The sequence below is a fragment of the Phasianus colchicus genome, chromosome 8, assembly GCF_987193195.1.
Source record: "Phasianus colchicus chromosome 8, bPhaCol1.hap1.1, whole genome shotgun sequence".
Classification (NCBI taxonomy): Eukaryota; Metazoa; Chordata; class Aves; order Galliformes; family Phasianidae; genus Phasianus; species Phasianus colchicus.
The window spans coordinates 16,522,380-16,544,196 of record NC_143443.1 but is presented as its reverse complement, the minus strand read 5'-3'; the positions used below and the strand labels follow the sequence as shown (position 1 = coordinate 16,544,196).

Genomic DNA, 21,817 nt, shown 5'->3' with positions numbered 1-21,817 from the left:
TTTACATCAGACTCCCTATTTTGAAGTCAAATGTTACAATTCTTTTTCTCCTACATGGACATCACTGTTAAAAAGTAGCTATTAGTATCTTAAGTTAGGATCCTGCTCAAGGCTAAATCATGAGCTAATTCTCGTTGGGATTTGTGGAGTAGGTGATTTGCTTCAATAAGCTATCATTTAATAGCTAAAAAATGACCATCTGCCTATCACACTTCATCATAGCTATTATCCAGAATAAAGGTATCCTGAAGTCTCCCATCTCCAGAAAAGCAGACATTCTTCACAGATGTTGACCAAAGGTAGTCACTCATCAAAAAATAAAGTAAAATCAGAAGAACCAGATAGAGCCATTAAATACAAACAGCAGTTTGAATGCTATCTTCCACAAGACAGCACAACACTAAGTGTTCTTCAGAGACAAAGAGGGCACCTCAGAAAGCGGCCAATCAAGAAGACAGGTACCTTTTCTCATCTCTGTACAGAAGCCCGGCCATCTGACGGCCTGGGGAAACCAACCACAAACAGAATCACAGAATCTCTCAGGTTGGAAAAGACCTTAAAGATCACCTGGTCCAACCACAATCTAACCATACTACCCTAACTAACAACCCTCCGCTAAATCATGTCTCTGAGCACCATGTCCATCCAGGGATGCTGACTCAACCACCCCCCTGGGGTGCCTATTCCAGTGCTTAACAATCCTTTCTGTAAAGGAATATTTCCTAATATCAAACCTAAACTTATCCTGGCACAACTTGAGGCCATTTCCCCTCATCCTGTCACCTGCCTCCAGTGAATCTATGCATTTCAACCCTGCAGCTAACTGTCCATTTAAAGGAGAAGCTACAAGTACAAATTACTTAGACACAACTTAACTAAGAAATGAAAAAAAAAAAAAAATTGAGCTTTTCATACTATAATACAAACAGACACCGATTTGTAATTCTTATTTGGAAGGCATGCAAGGCCAGTGCAGCCAGATGGCACACGGCGCGTCTGAAGCCACAACTGTGTTATGTATATGTCCAATGTGAACATTCTACCTGATTACATTTCAGGTATTTTTTAGACGAGTAGACAAATATACAGGTCAAAATATAAAGGAGGCCATATCCTAATTATTACCCTAGCTTTATTAATCAGTAAATTATTTGTATGTAATTAAACTAATAATTTAATTATTACATTATCATATCATTAGTAACTAATTTTTTTTTCTTGTGAGTATCTCTTGCCCACTTTTGCCAACACGTATTAACAACAAAGAATTTAATTTCTCACAGCATCTTATTTTTCATAGTTTCTGTTACTTTTCCCATTTTCCACCAACAAAGAAAGAAAAAGCTGAAATAAGAGCAACAGATAAAGCAGTGCAAATACCAGCAAACATTAAGTCCTGAATTCATGTTTCTTCCTCAGAAGATGAGCTGCACAGAGAGCATGAGAGCTCAAATACAGACCACGCTCTACTGCAGAGACACACCAGGTAACATTACTGCATTTTTCTTCCAAGTTCTGTGGCTGTTCTCAGAAAACTGAGATGTTATAAAAGAAATGCCTCAGCAATGAGAGGCAGAAAACTTGGATGCCTCAAACAGATTTCTTCTGGGAATGGAGCTGACAGCATCCAAGAATCTCTTATATGGTTTTCCAACCAATAGTGCTTTCGAATTTTGGTGAAAAATGATTGCCTAAGAAGATTCCTAGAAACGTATTCCAGTAAATAAATTCATTAATAACTATCAGTGACGGACTTGATACTTTGTTGAAAAGCTCTCAATTCTACAATGATTCTTCAGCATTCAAGAATTAGAAAGTACAGGACATTATTTAACCATTCAACAGTTTCACCAGCACACCATGCATTTTCATCAGAATAAATTAATATTTTCTGTCCCCTGGCACACAGTGCTGTCTTGACAAAAGCAGAGGACCCACATATTTTCAACTAGCATCACCTTTCCTGTAATTTGTTCGCTGTGCCATAGGTAAGAATACGGGGAGCACTCCCTGTATGTGAGAGGTAGCACGTCTATTTGTGAACAGAGATGTCGCATTTTAGCATGCTTTCAACAAATGTATTTCTGTTGCACAGATACACCCGCTATGCCCTGACACAACCTGCAATCCTGCTACACTGAGGTTGCTGTTGAAATATTTCAAGCTGCACAGCACCTCATTGGAGCAGGGGGTGGTGGAGCCATCTGCCCTTCATGCTAAGAACACAGCTCAGCACAGCTGCCCGGCTCCCTCCAGAACCCCACAGTTCGGCACAGCAGGGACAGAGCAGGCAGGCTGGCAGAAAGAAGAGAAAAACGCCACTGTATGAATGCTGAACTGGCTGCGATTCTTCCAGATGAAGGTACCAAGGCCTGCCTACCTATACAAAGTCTCTATCTCATACAATCATGTTCAGAGAAACACTGTAGCCTCAGGCTGTGATCCTGCTAGAATGAAGCAAGCCCTAACTACCCCTTTTAGCAACCAGATTCACAGGCATCACCTAACAAGCAGAGTTACAGAGTCTTTGGAAATCAGCAGGTTCTTCCACATTGTCTGCAGAAATTATATTTGTTACAACAGACTGCAGCAGAGGTATAAGGCCTCAGCGAGCCTAAATGCCGCTATCACAGTTTAGCACCAACAGCCCTAATTAACACAAGTCCCTAATTTGCCTGTTCTATCGTTTTCTACTTCTATTCTCACAATGTTCAGACAAATCAACAGGTTAAGCAATCCCCAATGGGTAGCAAAGGTTTCCAGCACACTGGGAAATGTGCAGATTTCCAAAACACTACAGGCTGCTGAGGCTTTAATTAGCACCTGCTGAAGAGAAAAGCATTCTCCTCATTTCCTAAGATGAACTATTAAGCAAAATGAACTGGACCTCTCCTCTAGAATCAGTTGGATTGTGTGCTCTTAGGAATGTCAGCCTTGCAACCAGGCTGCTTTGTACACAGCCACAGATTTCCAGCTGCCCCAGTCTGCTGCCCCAAAGCCACGCTCACAGTGCCACAGCCAAATGCAGCACCATGTCAGACCTCTGGGTGCTACCTGTCATCCAAGCAAGCAAAGAGCTGAAATGCTCATTGCTGATGGCATCATCCAAACTGAAAGGTTAAATCTAACAAGTACAGTACTACAGTTGCAGAGGGTTATTCTCTTTGAAATACTAAGATGACACGCTCAGTGAGCTGCGTTTCACAGCACTGTGGTCGCCAGACAGCCTCAGCGTCATACAGAGCGATCTGCTTGGAAACCTTTCACCTTTTCCTCCCGGCAGCACAACGTTTGGCTTTTAGAGACTTCCAGTAAAACCCTGACGCCCAGGAAGAAAACGGATCAAGGTGAGTCCGTCCATCAGAACCGACCGCCAACGGCAGAGGCTGCGGCTCTTCTTCCCCCCGCACCGCCAGCCCGTAACGACCCGGCATCGACGCGCAGACAGCAGAGAACCCCGCAGAGCTCGAAGGGCCCGACGCCCCGGGCGAGAAGCCCCCGCGAGACGGCGCCGGGCGCGGCCGGGCCGCACGCACAGGCCTCGGGCTACGTGAGGCCGCCCGCCCGGCTCAGCCCCGCACAGGGCCGGCCCAGCAGCGGCCACCCGAGCCGAGCGGCGCCTTCCCCCGGCGGCGCCCAGCGCAGCATCTCCGCGCGGAACAAAGCCGGCCCCGCTTTTCCTCGCCCCCGCTCCCCACCTGCGGGCGCGGTCCCCGCCCAGGGCCGCCCGTCCCCGCGCCCACCGCGGCCTCCCGCCGGAGGTCCGGCCGGCCGCCCCCGCGCTCCGCCGGCCGCGGGCCGCTCACCCTTGACGGCGCGCTCGCTGGTGGCGTGGGGCGGCAGCAGCAGCACCTTGCTCCCCTCCTTGGCGGACATCGCTGAGCGCTGCCGGGCTCCGGCGGCGGCTGCTGGGCGCGGCGGCGCCTTCGTCCGCCTCCTCCGCCCGCGGGCTGGCGGGAGAGGGGCGCGGGGCGGCGGGCGGGGCGCGGGCGGCTAGAGGCCCCGGGCGGCGGCGGCCCGGCGGAACATGGCGGCAGGCGCGGCTCCCAGCTCCTCGCGCAGCGAAGGGACGGTCCGCCCCGGGCCCGGCATGCACCGCGCCGCCGCCCCACGAGGGGACTGCGGGAGCGTGGCGAAACTCCTGGCTCCGCCGAGCCGGCGGCGCGGCCGTAAGGGAGCGTGGCGAAACTCCGCTCCCCGCGGGGCGGCGCGGAGAGGAAGGGGCGGGGGCTGCGGCCCGGCGTCGCGGGCCGCCCCGGCTCGGGAGAGGCGCAGCGGCGGCGGGGGAGCCGGGAGCGCCCCGCCGCTTCCCCGCCCCCCCGTGCCGGGCGGGCGCCGGGCCCCTGTCGAGGGGCGGCGGAACGGCGCGGAGCCGCTGGCCACCATGGAGAGCTCCGCGGGGCCGCCCCCGCGCCGGAGGAGCCATTTTGTAAGGCGGCGGGCCTGCGGGCCGGGGCAGCTTCCGCCCCGCACCCGTGTCCGCGGCGCCCCGGGGCCGTAGCCGTGTGCGCGTAAGGCAGCTCGCGCTCTGCCCCCGTTCCATAATAAATCGCCGATTTAGGAAACAAACGAAGAATTCCCCCCTCCATCCCTCCCAAACAAAAACAGTATTTGTTGCTTTCCTCTTAGTTTCAGCGTCTCTCTTCACTTCTACCGGTACAGAGCTGTGCAGATCGCAAGAACCACCCAGGCTAAAATCGAGAGAACAACGAGCAACCGACCCAACCAAATGCCCTCTGAATGGAACACCCATTTACTGCGCCGCCAACAAACCCAGCCCTATGGAGCAGGCATCTATGCACGCACATAAAGCTATACCTACACGAACACAGCATACATCTATACAGCTGCTGCTTTGCATTACGGCTGATAAGTGAGAAATGCATAAGAGCTGTACTGAGCTGTGCTACTCCCCACAGTCAATCAGGAATTATGGAAACACGGTTCCACAGCCAAAGTTCACAGCAAAGCATTGCTCTTGCCCAATCCAGGTCAAAAGGAGAAGACCAACAGCTGAGGTTCAGTACCCAGCAGTTGGGCACGAAAAGCTGCTTGACCACCAAAGATGTATAAAAACTGATAACTTACCCAAAAGCTTGGTTTGACTTTTATGTTATTACATGACCAAGCCAGTCCAGGTGAGAAATTACGAATGAAATATCACTTTAAAATTAAAAACATTCATCAGAAGCAACTGCTAAACTTAAGGGAATCAGAATTATAGCCCATTTGGGTTATTTATTAATGGACTACCTAAGACTTCAAAACAGCTTTAGAAAATATAATTCTATTAATTCACTGCCCACGAGTTAAATGTGTGCATGCACACAGAAAGCTGGGATACATTAGAGTATGTACCACAAAGAAATCCAGGATCACTACTCTGGATTTACTGCTAAGCTCCCCAGTAGTAGGAATTACTACTTCATACCACATGTTCTGCAAATGTCTGTCATTGTACAACCAAGTTAAAGGGTCTGGTTCTTAGATGGAAAAAAGCTCATTTGCTTCATCATCATCCATATCTATCAGTTCAGAACATACAGGGAGAGTATGGGGTTGGGAGGGCAGTAAGTACACATTGCTCCCAATGTCTTAGAATTAGCTTGGAGTGCACACGCTCGAACAAGGATAGAATAACAAATTCAGAGCCTTTTAGAATAAAGTGAAGCTCAGCAATAAATGCAGTTTTGATGTTTGACAGTGTGAAACAACAGAGAAAAATGCAGTTGTCCCATATACTGCCAAACACAGAGGAAGCCTGAGACCTTGCTTGGTATAGCCAGGTCACTTCCTCACCTCACCTGAGGCAGAACTGCAGAAGACATGCCTCTTTCAGTTGCTTCCTTCTCTCTTGAGCCCACAACTAACATACCTTCACATCCCTAGGGATGTGAAGTGACGGGCTGACACAGAACTCTGAGTGAGGAAAAAGCATACTACGAAGGCTGCTCAGAAAATAATGCCCCTTAATTATGTTGGAGGCAGATGTTGATGATATTGGCAGCAGAGGTTGAACCTTCCCACAGTATATTACATTTTGTTGCCATTGACAGATGGCAGCAGAGGGGCAGTCTGACAAAATGCTTCATACGCACTTCTATGTCAGATACCAGACATTAGAGTTCTTTCATGTGGAAGAAATGGCACCCACTGACATTCATTGATGCTTACTGAACATCGATGGAGACCAAACAGTGAATGTGAGCACAGTGAGGTGATGCATTTCAGCAGCAGAAGCAATGACAAAAGGTCACCTCCACTGGTGCAGATTCTTATGAGAATGGCATGCTGTTCTTGTTCATGGTTGGTGAAAAGACATAGCTAATGGCTGTGACTAGGCTGAAAAATAGTATTTTGTAGCTGAGAACTTGGTCTATGAAATAGAATTATTGTGCCCTTTGTAGCTGCTGTAGATTCATAGAAATAAATAAGAGGCATTACTTTCAGAGCAACCTATAATTTTGTTCTGATGCCATGATGAGAGGAAATGACATCAGCTTCCAGAGTGTATATACCTAGGGGTTACCATGCTGAAATACTTCTGGTGATAGCCAGGCACCACCTAAAGAAAAGGCTCATATAGCTGCAGGCTTGCTACATCTGCTTGCTGCCTGCCCTGCAAAATATATCAGGGCATGACCATACACTAATAATAAATGATGTCATATCTCTCTATAAAACTTCAAAAGTAATTTGAATTACCCTTTTTTTTTTTTTTTTTTTTTGATAACAGCACTTAGAGAAGTTAGCTAACACATTTACTTCAGTTTTTTATTGCCCTCAAGGTGTTGATGTTTGTTTGGTTTTCTGAAATATATTTTGCCTCGCCTCATCACAAAATAGAGTAAGTGCATTTGACATGAGGACAACACAAAACCTGTGTTAGTGAGAGACACATTACTGAACTATATGCAAGTCCCTTAGCTTGCTATTGAAGCTTTCAGGTAGCGTTGTCTCTAAAACCACTAGAGACTCTAGAAGGGGCATCCACTCACATTGCTTACCAAATATAACTTCACATGAAAGCAAAGCTGTTTGATTCACTACCTCTTGTCTTCAATAAACCAAACAATTTGTACAAGCACCACAAGTAGCATAATGATTGTTGGAAGTCAGTGCAATTACTGAAATACAGCCCTGCAGGCAGAAGTCAGCATGCCTTTATAAAGCTGACAGTTTACCTCAAATCTCCCATAAATGCCACTCAAATAAAAGCATTACTGAAAAAGCAGAACTGCATCTTATTTGCCATTCAGCTTTGCCACCAAGTGGCCAACTCATTCCACACATTTTAATACCCACTTAAAAAAAGAACTGATTGCAGTTGATTGGTATACCAACCTTCCCCTAGCTTGCACTAGAATACTTTTTGAACAGCTGCTCTCATAGTGAAGAAAAAAGCCAGCAATAGGAGCAGGGAATAATCAAGCCACTCCATCTTAATCTATACCATAGAGAGTAGAGTCATTTGGGATGCAGATATGTTTGCCTTCCTCTTGCTCCATCTGAAAGCAGTACACATTTGAGCTGCACGCAAAAGGTGTTTAAATAAATAGGTGTTATGTTAAAACAGATTTTTCTGACACCTCACCTAAATAGTACAAGATATGTATTTAATATGTAGAATATGTATTTAGTAAATAGTCACCTGAGACAAAAAGTCCAAGCAGAAGCTAGACATGAAAGTGACTGTGTGAAATTCCATATTCATCTCATGCATGAGGTCAGAACAGTCCCTTATGATTCTAACAGCGACATATCTTGAAAACTGGCACAATGCACTGTCCCAGAATCATCTAATTACCCACGAGGACTTTTTGAAAACTCTAAGAAAGAAACTGAATCACAGGAGAGAGAGAGATATATTCCAGACCCCAAGAGAAAGGATGCATAGAGCAAATCTCGCAGAGATAAACCAGGTCTGAGAAGGGAAGAATAACATAAGGAAGGCAAAACTTTGAAGAGCTTGTTCCATTTCATTGACTCTCAGTAGTGACTGCTTGAAATGGTCCTTTCTGAATTGCCAGAAATGGTACTGTGGTTCATATAAACTGTGAGAGTAACTCAGAAGAAGCCACATTTTAACTTACATGCGTTTTGACCTATTGCTGTACTGTGTAAGTATTCTATACAAGTACTTGAAAATTTTCTCTTAGAGCTACACAGGATGACTTTGTTGTCCAAAGACAAGTTTTTATGGCAAACTGTATTATTGATAACATGCAGCATAATTCAGAAAGATGGAAAGCATATACTTATGCTATTTTCTCCCGCATCATTGTTATCACCACATTGTTACTGTATGAAATTGTTATCACCACAACACTGCAGTTGTCAAATGTCAGACAAAAATCAATGATTTGGGATGGAGACCAAATTATTCCTTCAACCTCTCCTTGACACTACAGTAAGTCACCATGGTCAAAGAAAACTTTTTGACCAGCTGTGTGGTTGCCATGAATATACAAGAAAAAAGGCCACAAAACTTCATGGCTGTTCATGCATTACTGAGGAAGGAGACAAGCTGCATTTTAATAATAGATCAAATCTGAGAATCATTTTTTCCTCACTAAATTTTCATTTAACTAAAAACTGATTGCATGGGATTTCTCTTCTCTATAGGACATCTTGTTCATGGATTGGTATAACTCAAAGTAAAAATTCATATTTTTACATCATAGTTGTTTTAGAGTGATGGGGTGTTTTTGTTTTTTTTTTTAAAATAATCTCTTATAGGTTGGCCTGCCTACCTAGAATACTTTGATAGCTAAATCTCTTGCTTGTGGAGGCTTTAAGAAAACTAGAGAATACAAAGGAGGGCAGGAAAAAGCAGAGTGAACTCAATTTTTAGAGTGAATAGAGGTGACTGGCTCATAGTCTATTATTATCATCAAGATAGTAAGATAAATGAAAAGAGGGAATTGCTTAGTCTCAGATGGAAGAAGAAGCAATAGCTTAAGGCTAAGGAAGGAAAAGTTTGAACTAGATAAGGGAGGGGGAAGGAATGCTTTATACAGAGCAAGTGAACAATGTTTTGAGAAACCAATGCAAGAGTTTGAGGTATCACCACTGCAGAGGTGTGAGATGTTAATTAGAGATGTAGCTGTTAGGTTTTGGTTAGAAAAATATCACCTAAAATTCTAGGGTTAGGCTAAGTGCCACAGGCGAGAATGCCTTAGCCTGTTTTTTATGATTATGATAGTATGCAAAAAGGTAGGGGTCTTGACTAGTTTTAAAACATAAGTCTGTACTTCTGCAGCCAGTTCACTGAGGTAACCAGAAAGTGAAGGAAATATGCAGGAAGCAAGTGCAACAGGCTAAAACTGTGGTAGTTGAGTAGCTTGCGATTTATACTAGCAACCATCTGTTAACTCTTGTTTTTGCTTTTTTTTAAGTCAGTGCAGTTTCCCAGTATTGCACAAAACTTTAAAGTAACTCCACCAGTGATAATAACTGTGGAAGAAGTAGTGCAAAAGGTGCATTACAGACCCATGTAACTAGGCTTGAAAATGTTCTGAACAGTGATCTGCAGTGATGAAATGCTAGTGGCAGCAAACATAGATGTGTAGAAATCTTACTTTTGCTTTTTACCACTCACAGTGCTAAGCAGGAAATGGCACAGTGTTAAGAGACTCCAAAATATACCTAATGCAAGTGAGGGATCTGTAAAAATGTAAGCACATTTTTAACTTTGCCTCAGCTGTATAAATATCAACCTGGCCGTTTACCCTATGCATATCATACATACATACAAAATGGTATGTAAATGTTTCTGCATAGTTTAATTTACAGTGGCATAAACACTATTAATCCTATAAAGATCACTGACCACTCTTCTACATCAATCTTCCCATCTCAGAAGTGAAAGCAGTACTCTGGTTCTGAGAACCCTGTCTGCCTAGGAATGTACACACAGAGAGAAAATTCAGATAGACCCATTACTAAGCATTCTCCAGAAAGATGGAAACATCTAAGGGAAGAGATGCAATGTATGCATGTTTTTGTTACTCATCTTTTTCACCCATCTATTTCCTTCAATTCCAACTCACTCAAATTCTCTTTTCTTTTGCTTTCTTCTTTCTCTTTTCTCTCTCTCCCGCAAAGTGATTCACAGATCTGCCTTCTCTTTTTCACTGAACTATGCATTCAGTGCATAGTTAAGGTGACTTATTAATTCACGACAAAGATGGAGTTAATTCACATTGCCAAAACATGGAAATAGATGAAATGACATTAAATACAAGATGGTCCAGTTACTGGGAATGCTTTCTATACTCTTTACCTCCCACCCCAACCATCACTGTCAGCAATGTTAGAAACACAGAAAACATCAGAAAGTTTCCTTCCTCTCCTTTCCTCTTGGCTTCTCCAAGTCCACACACCTTAATGCGGGTGTTGCTGCCTTTGTTTATGAAGAACTAGGCACTTACCTTACACTTCTCTGAAGCAAAGTTCATTTTGTATCTGACTGATGCTCTACCCTCTAGCTCATGCTCCACTGGATTAAATCAGCTTCTCAGCAAGTCAGAGTATGTTTTACATAAACAGCATGCACAAACATGGTTGCCTTCAAGAGAAATAACTGTACTAGGTAGTTCCTTTTTCATATATCGAAAGACTACATTTACATATGTTTGCTGCTACTAGAACACCAAATCCCTATTATTGCTCCTCTTTTCCCCCTATATAGCCAGGTCTAAATACATTACAACACCTTGAGAGATTGTACAAATGCAGTGAATGTTTTACTTTTAGGAATACTAGAATTATTTAAGATGCAGATTTAAATTTTTTTTCCCTCCACATCAATTCTATCCACTAAACTACTCTGCCGCCAGTATTTAGGAAGAAAACCATTGTTATGATGCATCATAGCTTATAAGCTTTAAGAAGAAATACTGTTCCAAAATAGCTGCTGAGTTCCTGCTAGCTGCTAGTGGAAGCTTCCTCTCATCTTACGGGCAGTGATTTTTAATGAGCCATTGAACTAACACAATGTACTTTCTAGGGTACAAATAGAAATAAACATCACTGAGGGGACTGAAAGTTTGCAGTTAGTGAAAACACAGTGCAAGACTTACTAATGTCACTAAGACTTGCAGGCAGAAGTTACAGAAGTAAGGGTCCGTCTTCAGGATTGCATTTCCTTCCATGTTAAATGTATTCTTGAATCTACTTCAGTTTATTTCTATTCTGATATATTTGCTTACTGCTTTGTATGGAAATGTTTCAGAAGTTATGTACTAATTTGACCACTTCAGGTCTCTAGTTCAATTAATTTAATACTAAGCAGTCAATATACACAAATTTATAATCAATTTTGAAATCTATGAGTTAGAACAATGATAAGTAAAAAAAAAAACAAAACAAGCAACCACCATCGAAAGAACAACAATATAAAACACCAACAGTTTCCTTTGAAAAGAAAAACTGAATAAGACCAGTGCTAATATGATGAAGATGACTTGCCTAAGCTCAGGATTGTTCTGCACATTTTACAGAAGCATACTTCCTTCTTCCCAGTAGCTAGGATTATAATAAAAAAACATGTATTTTCTTTATTTGCAAATGTTTCGTACTATATTTTGCTTCTTGAATAAGTGGCTTTGTGCTTTATTTTGGCAGATTTTTGTTTTTGTTTTAGATAACTGGAGTTCAAGACTACTTACAGCCTCACTCTGCACCCTGACTCTTTTAGAGCTACAGTGAGAAAAGTATAAAATATTTGTGTCCTATTTGTACACTGGGGCTACTGTAACTTGATCTGTTAAAGGTGTAAAAAAAAAAATATATATAGAGAGAGAGAGACCAATAATATATACCAACGAGAGTAGCAAATGCAACAGGAATGTTTCCATCAGAGGTGCACCACACAAGCATCCACTCCTGTTCTGCCTTGGAGCCACTTCATATAAGCCAACTTTTAGTTCCTCAGCTAGGAAATTCAGTTTGTTACCATGTGTCCACGAGCAGCCAAAGAGACCAACAGGTCCATACCTGTGTGGAAACAAATCTTAATCAAACCGTTGTTTCAGTATAGTAGTATTCCATTATGTTTAAACAATTAGTAAAAAAAAAAAAAGTTAAAAATTAGTAACATTGTTCAAGATTTTGTATTATTAAACTGGTTAAACCACTCTGAAAAAGCCAAAATTAGGGAGGGAATTTTGGAATGGTAGAGTACAGGAAGAGAGAGTTTGTGTCCTGCCCCTAGAGCTAGTGGGGTCAGTTATGTACACAGAAATGTGCAATATGATCCCAAAGGTAAAAGATGATTCAATGTTACACAGTGACATGACATTTTAACAAGTCAACATAATAGCAATTAATTATTGAGAAACAAGAAACTGAAAAATGATGTTTAGTAAAATGAATGAAATTCAAACTCAGACTAAACAGCAAGAGCAGATGAAATATTATCAAGCACTAAAGTGCAAGTAATGAAATGAACTGGAAATGAAAATTATAATACTCACCCAGAACACCAGAGAGACCAGATTAGCAAGACCATGCACTAGGGGGCAGTCTGTATCTTCCACTAGCTGGCCAGGATACAGGATAAAAATGGGACTGTAGATCGGGACCTTCTATATTAACATGTAACAGCACAGGTTTTAACAATTTATAAGCAGCACATCTGGTTATACATACAAGAGCAGGAGCGGAATACTTGTTACAATGAGATTTCTCACTACATCAATCATTTCTATATACCCCTCTGAATAAGGGTAAGAATCCTATTTGCAAACATCTTGCATAGATTTGATAGATGTTGCCACCCTCCCCAACCAGGAAGTTTCATATACGTTACAAAGGACATGTAACTGCTGCCTGTTATGAAGGGAAAGTTACAGTAGTGTAAAACATCAAATCTAGGAATAGAATTACCTTGTGATGTCCTTGGCTCTAGACACATCCTTATTATATAAACTTTGTAAAGAAAGCATAACAATTTACTCAGTGTGTAAGAAAACAAGCAATTTCAGATCAATTCATCAGCAACAGCAAATGGCAAAGAAACTCATAAACAGGCGAGTAGAACTATTTTCATAGGTTTATTTGAAAAATACTTACAAAAGCAAGTATGTTTGACACTAAAATAGTTAAACTTATTCTGTGTTTACATTGGTGTCATTAAGCGTGCAGCATTAACAATCTTTTCTGTTTGAAGCGTTGTTAGTTTGCCTTAAGGAAGTGGGGAAAAACTCTGGTTTACCAATGAACAATGTCTCCCTGCCACTTCCTCAGCAGCAACTGTAGCTGTGATCTCTGAAATGAGATCTCAGTACACTGAAAACTGGGTTTGTTTTACTAACTTCCAGCTTGTCAAGTGTAGATTTACTGGAACCTGGGAAGTTGGTTAGTTTATTTTTTCCCTATGAAGGAAAGAGAAGAGGAAGGAGAAGAAAACAAAGTAATTGGCTTTGTATGCAAAGAATTTACCAAAGCTACATTTCATGAAAAAATCCTTAAAAATGTCCTTATATTAACGGCCGTCTTCCTTCAAAACATGCGTATACTTTTGAACTTACCCGTAAACCAATGCCCCTGATGCCTAACATTCCTACAACACTTTTTGCTAGAAGAGGCCAAGACTATAATAGCTAAGATTCCCCATCCAGACAGCAGTTCAGTAGTGTCAGAAAAGAAATACAGTGCAATTAGTTTCCACATATTACATAGCTACATTGTAAGACAAAACTGGCACAGGTAACTGATTGAGAGAGTTCGCTGTCTCCATATAATCCACACTACAGCAACTGCAATAGTCTGTTCACAGAGTGATTTATCATGGTGCATGGAGCGGATGGGGCCTTACCACCCATTTCTTTGCACAGTGCCAGTAGCTGCTGCTGCTCGAGCCAGCATATTTCTGTGTGCCTCTGAAGCTGAAGAAAAAGCCCCATCCTTCACATGCACTGGCAGCATCCACTTTCTGCCCGGCTGAGGAGTATAGCTGTTTTGTCGCCAGTCTTCTTCTGGGGGCATATCAACTCTCCTTGGACCTGGGGCCTTCGTGGAGGAAGGGGGCACAGGACAACCTTGAGGGGCACTAAGGTCCCAAGAAGGCTGATGTGGTATTCTTAAAGTGCTGTAGTCTGTGCTGGCTGGCAGCCTGCAACTGGTGACATAAGACTCACGCATTTGATGTTGTGAAGGCTGTTGGAGGAAGCCTTCCTGTAAACTCTTGCCTGGTTGGCCAGCACATTTCCTCCAGAGTGTCATTCGTTTATCTGGTAACGTTGCTGTTTGTCTGGCAGGGTAGCTCATGTTCAGCCAATGGCCAGAAACACTTGATGCTCCATCTCCAGAACATGGATTAGGAAGAGGTTTTTGCCCCTGGGGGAGGGTGCCTCTGGGTGCACAAGGGAGACTGCCATAGCTCAGTGCCATACCTGGGTAGTCTTCACCTTGGAAAGCTTCACCCCTGTCAGGCACAACCAGAAGTTTCTGGACGATGTTCTTCTGATCTCCTAAAGAAAAAAAAGAAAGGGCTTCTCAGTTATTTTTTGTGTATTGTTGTTTCCTCTCAGAACTTTCAGCTGGCCAATGCGTGACAGAAGATAAACTTAATCACTAACACATCCAGTTAATGGTTGATGTCTAATTCTGAACAAAAAGTAATTGCACTCTTCCTAGCATTCATTTTCCTCTCTGCATTTTCTACTTATCCTACTTCAGTTACTATCACAGATTTTACGGGCAAAAGATTTCTTTAATCGCCATCTCTTGTGTCATCAAGGAAAAGCCCAAAGTATTTCAAGGCTGGGAGATTAACTAGTTTTGATGTCTTTCATGGGAAAAATAATTCACAAGTGAAAAAATGCAGAAGTTAGTTGTTTCTACTAGCACAGTTACATTCATGATTTGCTGGAACTGTAGCTTGCAGATATACTTCAATACATGACAATACTGTGGTGGGTTTTACTGCTGCTGTAACACTGAAGAAAATATCTCACAAAGATGTAAACATGAGTTTATATTAAAAGTAATTATAACATTTCCAGAAAGATCATTTTATGTCTACCTGGCATAGAATCACTGAACAACTCCGAAGAGCAGAAGAGAAAAAGAATGTGTTTAATCCTTTCAGATTTCTGAAGATGGTATATTATGAAAGGCAAGATCCGCAGCAATATATTTCAGCAATATTTTTGATCACGAACGAGGATGAAAAATCCTGTGATTACCTGACGGTTTACGTGCCTTGCCCACCATGCTGGGCATCAGTACATCATGGGGTAGGTGCTGCACCTGGTTTGGGGTGTGCTGGGGATCAAAGGGAAACACAGGAGGATCATGGGGGAAAGGAAGGGAAGTGGAGCTGGAAGAACGGTGGCTGGTTTCCATTGGCATTTTCCTCATATTTGGTGCTTCCTTTTATAAAATGAGAAAGGAGAAGAAAAAACATAAAGTGATGAGTAAACACAGAGTTGGGTTGAATCAAGCAACAGTGGTGTTGATCCAAGGAAAAGGATGAGTTGCTGGAAAAAAAAAACAAAAAAAACAAAAAAACACCATGCATTTGTAAGTGAAGAAATACAAACAAAAATTATATCAATCCAGTAAGGCTCTTACTGCAGTGGTGGGCTACTTAGGAGGATTATCTGATTGGAATATGCTTGGATAAATATTCCAAGGAGACTTGGTATATACCAAGACTGAAATATACCAAGGAGAAAACAAAACAAGCCACACAAACCAGTCATAAAGGTTTAGTTCACAAACGGAATTCACAAAACAACAGCAGGCCAGTCAGCATTGGAACTGATTATTAGAGCTGGTTATATTGCTCATCACCAAGAATAATCTGTTACTGTTTTCCTTACTGGCAGTTTTTATCTTCTGCTTAAGTCTAATTAACAAAAAGAAAGTAAAAAGTTTATTCTGGATGTCCTTGTATACTGGACAAGGAACACTAGCTCACATCTTATAGTTGCAGAAGGTATTACTCTTGACTCCTGAAAAAATGACTTCGTTGTTTGAAAAAAAAGCTCATTCTTCTTCCAGAAAGAGAATAGAAATCACAAAATACAAGCTTTCATTATGGCTTATTACTCAGTTGTCTGCTTTCTTGTTTACAAGCTACACGTAGTCAGAAAACAGCAAATCTACATGCTCTTTGAAAAACTGCACATCATTCTACTTACAAAACTGTGAGAAGAGACCAAGGTCTCTTCCCTGTTTGAGACAACTGTCCCACTGAGACTGCGAGCAATGCGACGGAAATTCTCTGCACTGTACATTTCCTCCTCTTCTGGTTCCCTGCTACGTTCTCTGGTATATGTGACCTGCAGACAACATTGGAGACTTTAGAAAAGGCTTTGTATAACATCATTTTTGTGTAATTATTACTGGGAATAGAGCAGTACATATTTAAGAGATTCTCTCTTGAAATTCCATGTTCTTTCTTTTTTTGAAATGCTTCACTCAAGTCTTACCTTGAGTACTTAAAGCAAATGAGCCTTTTTACCTCGTTACACAAAACGTTTGTTATAATATCACTAAAGAAAATTATCTCTTTTAGAAGTATTCAAAGCCAGGATAAAAGGTTACCATTTGTTCCATTTAATGAATATGAAAGTTCTATAGGAGGTACTTGTATGATTACATATTCTTTACAGGCACTAAACTACCAATTATTTAAACAGATCTCCCTCAGAAAAAAGTATATTCTCCCATCTGAAGTGACCAGAAACCAACTACAGCAAATATCCTTCAAAACATGTAGTGATGTAGTCAAAATGGGAAAAGAAATCTATGCTCCTGTAAGTGGTAATATCCAGAAGCAGTAATCGTAAACTGAAATGCAAAGCAGTTCATGTCAGTATGTTCAAAGAGGATAGATCTTAAAAGTTTTCAGGGGTATGTGATCTCAGAGTCAGAATGGAGTTAATGTGGTCACATGCATGGTGCATGTAGCATGAATCATTTCATTAATTAATTCTGAGCTAAGTTGCACTTTAAATTCTCTTTAATACTAGTATTGATGAGCCCACTACCTTTTTTTCTTAATAATATATTCTGCCTCTCCCATTGAAGTTTCTTTCACTTCCATAGGCTAAGCATTTCCCTTCCTAGAGCAACTTAGTGAACATGTCATCACCTTGGAGACAGAAGAGACAGTGGAACCATACAGACTGCGCTCGATCTCTGCTGTCGGGGTTTTCGAGAGACCCATGCCAGCTGAAGTATGCAGCTTCCTCGCATTCAGGTTTGCAGATACTGAGAAGGAAATTGTTATGATTAAACTCCAGGCTTATTTTCACATTACAGGACATTTCTGTTCATTGATAGAGATTTTATACACACAGAATCAGAAATAATTGCAGATTCTTTCAACATTAATATATTAAACTAACTCTCAGCATTGTCAAAGGAAGAGTCCGTCAAGACACTTGTTCCTGTTTCACTTCCCCCTCTACAAACTTCTAGGGAACAGTGAATTTAAACACTCAGTAGAGCCAAGATCAAGTGATTTAGCTGCACATCAGCACTTGTTTGCTATAGAGCCAGGATAGTTTAGTGGGGCTAAATGGACAGAAGATAGCTACCAAGCCAGTTACCTAAGTTACTTGAGATAAACAAGACCAGCAACTTAAGTTCCCCACGTCCATCCACTTGTTCCCACCCAGTGCTACAGGTTGTCAGTCATTCTTGTCCTGATTAAATAGCTGAAAATGCTATTTTATATATAAAGATCACTACAGTTACACTTGATTTCAGTGTATGACCAGCCAGTTATATACTAAAATATCTCAAGGAACATACAGACAGATCAATGGTCTAACAAAAATGATGACAAGGAATCTATCTATGAAGAAAGAAAGGTGCTGTTAACAGCACATTTCCTGCACTGAGGAGGCATTTGGAGGATTAGGTGTCTGAGCCTGTACTCAGTTATAAAGCTTCAGTGATGAAACACTGACATTTTTACCATTAATTTGAATACAAAGGCCTGACAAAAACCATTACATGTCACACAACAGCTTAAACCCTATTTCCAAATGAAGAGGAAATCTAAGTTAAAAGGGGGAAAGAGCTGTCCCAGACTATTTTCATTGAGTTTATTACAATAGATGCACTGGCTCGAACATTTTCATTTGCAGAACTTAGGAAAAAAGTATGAAAGTCACAGCAAACCAGAAGTAAAGATCTCAAAGACAAATTTTACTCTAAAAGGATATCCATATCTCATTCTTCAGATATGCAGTGAGAAAATAGGCAGGAAAAGTGTAAACTTAAGAAATAGAATATTTGAGGACAGAATCTGAAGCTCCAGTTATCACTAAAGCAACTGGTCCTATCCTGCTGGCTTTCTAAAAGAGTTCCCAAATTAGTGTGCTATAAAGTGACACACACATAAGACCTTCTGATCCAAGCTCATGCAAGAAAGTACCTGTGAGGCTGTAAGGTCAGATCTTCCCTAATTCTGAAAGAAAACCAAAAGAAAACAAGAAATGGCTGTCTTAGGACCTGCTCTATCAGCAGAGTACAAGATGAGAATTTTATGGAATACTTGAGCTGTTGAATTAAAAAAAAACCAAAAAACTATTCAAGAGTTTTACCATGGCATTCACTCTAGATACAGCCAGACTTGATTTGTCAGGAAAAACAGAATTACATACCTCTACAGTTGCAGGACAGGAGGAAATCTGTTTTGTGTGTGTATTCATTTCTATTTTATTTGTATACATACACACTTTGGTACCCGCCAAGTTTTGAGCAGCTTTGTATTTGACCAGAAAAATTTACAACCCTAATACAATGACACATCAAAAATAAATTTGATTCAGTTGTGCTAAGCAGAGAAGCAGTGTTGTCCTACCCCAGACAGAAGATCAGAACAGCTTTAGTGGAACTGGGCTGCTATCATCTGACTCTAATGACTGTTTCCAGCAGGGTCAGAGCTGTTCTCACCACCAGTGCTAGAATCTATTCAATTGCTTTCAACACCGACTAATCTACACGGTCTCAAGGATTTAGTACAGATCATGCACCCTAATTACCAATTTCACAAATAATTTTCCAGAATTCAAAGCAGGTGTCCCTTAGCAAAAAAAAAAAAAAAGTTCTTAGACCTAGCAATGCTTTTAAAAGTTATTCCCCTCTATCAGGAGACTAAATTCTTAAATACAATACAGTCAAAGTCACAAATCTGTATAACATTCATACCAGGAACAGAAACAGTTTTAATAAACTGCAGAGGTGATATAGGACTTTCAAACAGGAGAATTCAACAGCCTAACCTAAACAGCTAGCTTCCTACTTCAAAAGGGGATCAATTACTTCTATGTTATTTTTAACAGATTCTGCTGTTTGCCAAGATCAACAATTACTGCAGCCTCTACAGGCTGCAGTATCACAGTGCTTTTCTACCTCTACGTGGTTAAAATGTTTTCAGAGTTCTCAACCTAAATATTTACTTAAGTTTATACCCATGTAATTAATCTGCCTGGAAAACATCCCTTCATCTGTTATGAAATATGGTAGTAGGTCAATTAAGAAAAACAACTGCAGTATTCTTACCTGAATGGTCAAATGGATACCTAGCACTGTCCTGTCTTCCCAAGAAAGGTCTAGTGGCCTGAGATGCCTGCAGACTAGTCTGATAGAGGGATTCCAGTTCTGAGAGCTCCTGTTCTGTGTCTTGATTCCACTGTGGATGCAGATGTACTGGGATCCTGCTCAAGTCATCTCCAACTGCTCTCTGATCAGAAAGGGATGGACTTCTGCCAGGTACAGGAAGCCATTCAGTATTCTTATTATCCTTTTGAGAACTGTAATACCTAGTAACATTATCCACCCAGCGGTCCACAGGCATAGAGGCAACCATGCTACTAGTAGCTCCATCATCCACCTGTTTCATTCCTCCATCATCACAGTGCCTTTCCAGGTAGGGTGCAGTGTCTACTAGATTCTGTCCACCTCTTCTACACAGCTCTTCACTGATAGAACAAATACTCTTAGAAGCAACATGCTTACCCTCCAGAGAAACTACCCCATCCCTAATATCCACAGTTGAATGTAATTTTTCGGAAGACTGGGTTTTGTTCTCTTGGTTTTGATGGATTAGCTGTCTGTAATCAGAGGGTGAAGGGTTGATGGAAGATTTTTGTATTTGTTTTGGAGACGTCTCATTCTGACATACTGCAGAAATCCAGCCTCTTTCATGAGTACCTTTCCTCTGGGAGACCGCATGCATTTTCTGAAACTGCTCTGCTAAGGAGCGAACGTGTCCCTTTGTACTAAAAGCCTCAGATTTGCAACCTCCTGCTATACCGTATTCATCCTGTGAGGGTAATAAAATGTCATGATTGTTTGCTCTGGAGTATTTATTTGTTTTCTGCAAAGGATCCACGGAACACTGCTGTGAAGGGGATGAAGTTGCAGGGGACATTTCATGATAGCTCCCTAAATGATCAATGCTGGGCTGCACTGGAGATATTGAAAGTTTGGAACAAGGACTGTGCTGGTGGTCCTTTTCAGGAGATGCTGCTTGTGGTGGATGTGGACAGGGAAACAGTGTAGGCAAAGACCCAGAGTTTACTGTGTTAGTCTTGGATTTGTACTGAGGTGTGAGAATGGGTGCTATGCTATGAACCTCTTCTAACTTGCTGCTACTGCAGCATTCCCTATAATCTTTCGGCCCTGTGGCTGTGGTGTCAGTGAATTCTGCACTACGGTGGGCATCATTCTCAGTTCTTGCAGATCTCTCTGCCATCCCTTGCCTATAGGGAAAAGAGGGAACTTGGTCATGAAAATCAGAAGAAGCAGACTGGAAGTTTGGAGAGATCCTGTTGGATGGATTGCTTTCAGGAGGGGACAGGGAGGAAGACTCTGGATATAATGATGAGTGCAATTCATGGCAGGAAGCAGGTGGGTGGAAGAAAGAACTGGACCCAAATTCCACTTCCTTGTTGGGTTCCAGTGGTACCTCCTGGCTCAGCAGTACTTGGAACGGGCCAGTCTGTTCACTAAAACACACAGAAGGGCAAATAATTAGCAGTAGTCATTGCTTATGCTTACCCTAGGGTGCAGAACCCTGCGCTACATATTCCTCAACAGACTTTTCTTTCTTTTGTCAACTGAATTGTGATGGAAGACATTGTAATTAAAATTAAGTAGATACAGAAATGATAATCCTTTGCTTCTAAGTATGACTTTCTACGTTAATTGATCTGCTGAAACCATTTCACATTTTGAAGAGTACTGTAGTAAAGTTATGCTTTGTGGAATCTTTCCCAGCATTCTTACACAGCACCCTATGTACTTCAACCAATAGTCTGTAAGTGCAGGAGGAACAACTGTGTAAGACCAGTAAAAATAGCATTTACATAAAATAAACAATTGTTTCCAGTGTTAATATTTTAGATTTTTTTTTAATAAATAACTCAGACAAGTTCATGATCTGAAAACAACCTGATGATATTTCCATAAGGTCCTCTCTATCTAGGCAACTTCGTGTAGAATAACTTGACGAAAGAACAGATCGTAATCTCTCTCATATTGTCTTCGTATTCTCAATTTTAAGATACTTACTCAAGTTAAATAAATAACCATTATTTTGCAATAATATATATTCTAGGTATACTTCTAAATAATCATTTGTATTCTTCCTATGCATCAATATAAGACAATTATGTTCTTCAGTCATACATGTCCTTCACAATTTTCTGCATTTAGTTTAGCATTTTAATATGCAGATGTACTAAAGAGTTCCAAGTTCATGTGATTGTGAGGAAACAACAAGCTACTAACAGCTCTGACAGAGAACCTGAGGAAACTAACATCAATCTGCTTTCTCCTTGAG

At 41.4% G+C, this 21,817-nt stretch overlaps 2 protein-coding genes across 13 annotated transcripts in view; both read right to left on the bottom strand.

The window, feature by feature from the left end:
- PPP3CB (protein phosphatase 3 catalytic subunit beta) overlaps positions 1–4,197 on the bottom strand; it is a 51,730-nt gene extending 47,533 nt beyond the window's left edge. For 2 of the 6 annotated variants that reach the window (XR_016468780.1, XM_031603046.2), the window contains exon 1: positions 3,807–4,197. Coding sequence is in view for 5 of the 6 variants with exons in the window: in XM_031603046.2 (XP_031458906.2) it covers positions 3,807–3,876 (70 nt within the window). In the remaining variant the exon portion in view is untranslated. The remainder of the gene's footprint in view (positions 1–3,806) is intronic. The other 4 variants (XM_031603044.2, XM_031603043.2, XM_031603045.2 and 1 more) reach the window with 3 other exon arrangements.
- Positions 4,198–13,036: 8,839 nt separating this feature from the next.
- Positions 13,037–21,817, bottom strand: part of USP54 (ubiquitin specific peptidase 54) — a 97,016-nt gene continuing 88,235 nt past the window's right edge. For 6 of the 7 annotated variants that reach the window (XM_090145041.1, XM_031603037.2, XM_031603040.2 and 3 more), the window contains 5 exons: positions 19,534–20,981; positions 17,111–17,229; positions 16,155–16,295; positions 15,195–15,381; positions 13,037–14,477 (listed from right to left, as the gene is read on the bottom strand). In XM_090145041.1, coding sequence (XP_090001167.1) covers positions 13,819–14,477; positions 15,195–15,381; positions 16,155–16,295; positions 17,111–17,229; positions 19,534–20,981 — 2,554 coding nt within the window. In that variant the 3' untranslated portion in view covers positions 13,037–13,818. The remainder of the gene's footprint in view (positions 14,478–15,194; positions 15,382–16,154; positions 16,296–17,110; positions 17,230–19,533; positions 20,982–21,817) is intronic. The other variant, XM_090145043.1, reaches the window with a different exon arrangement.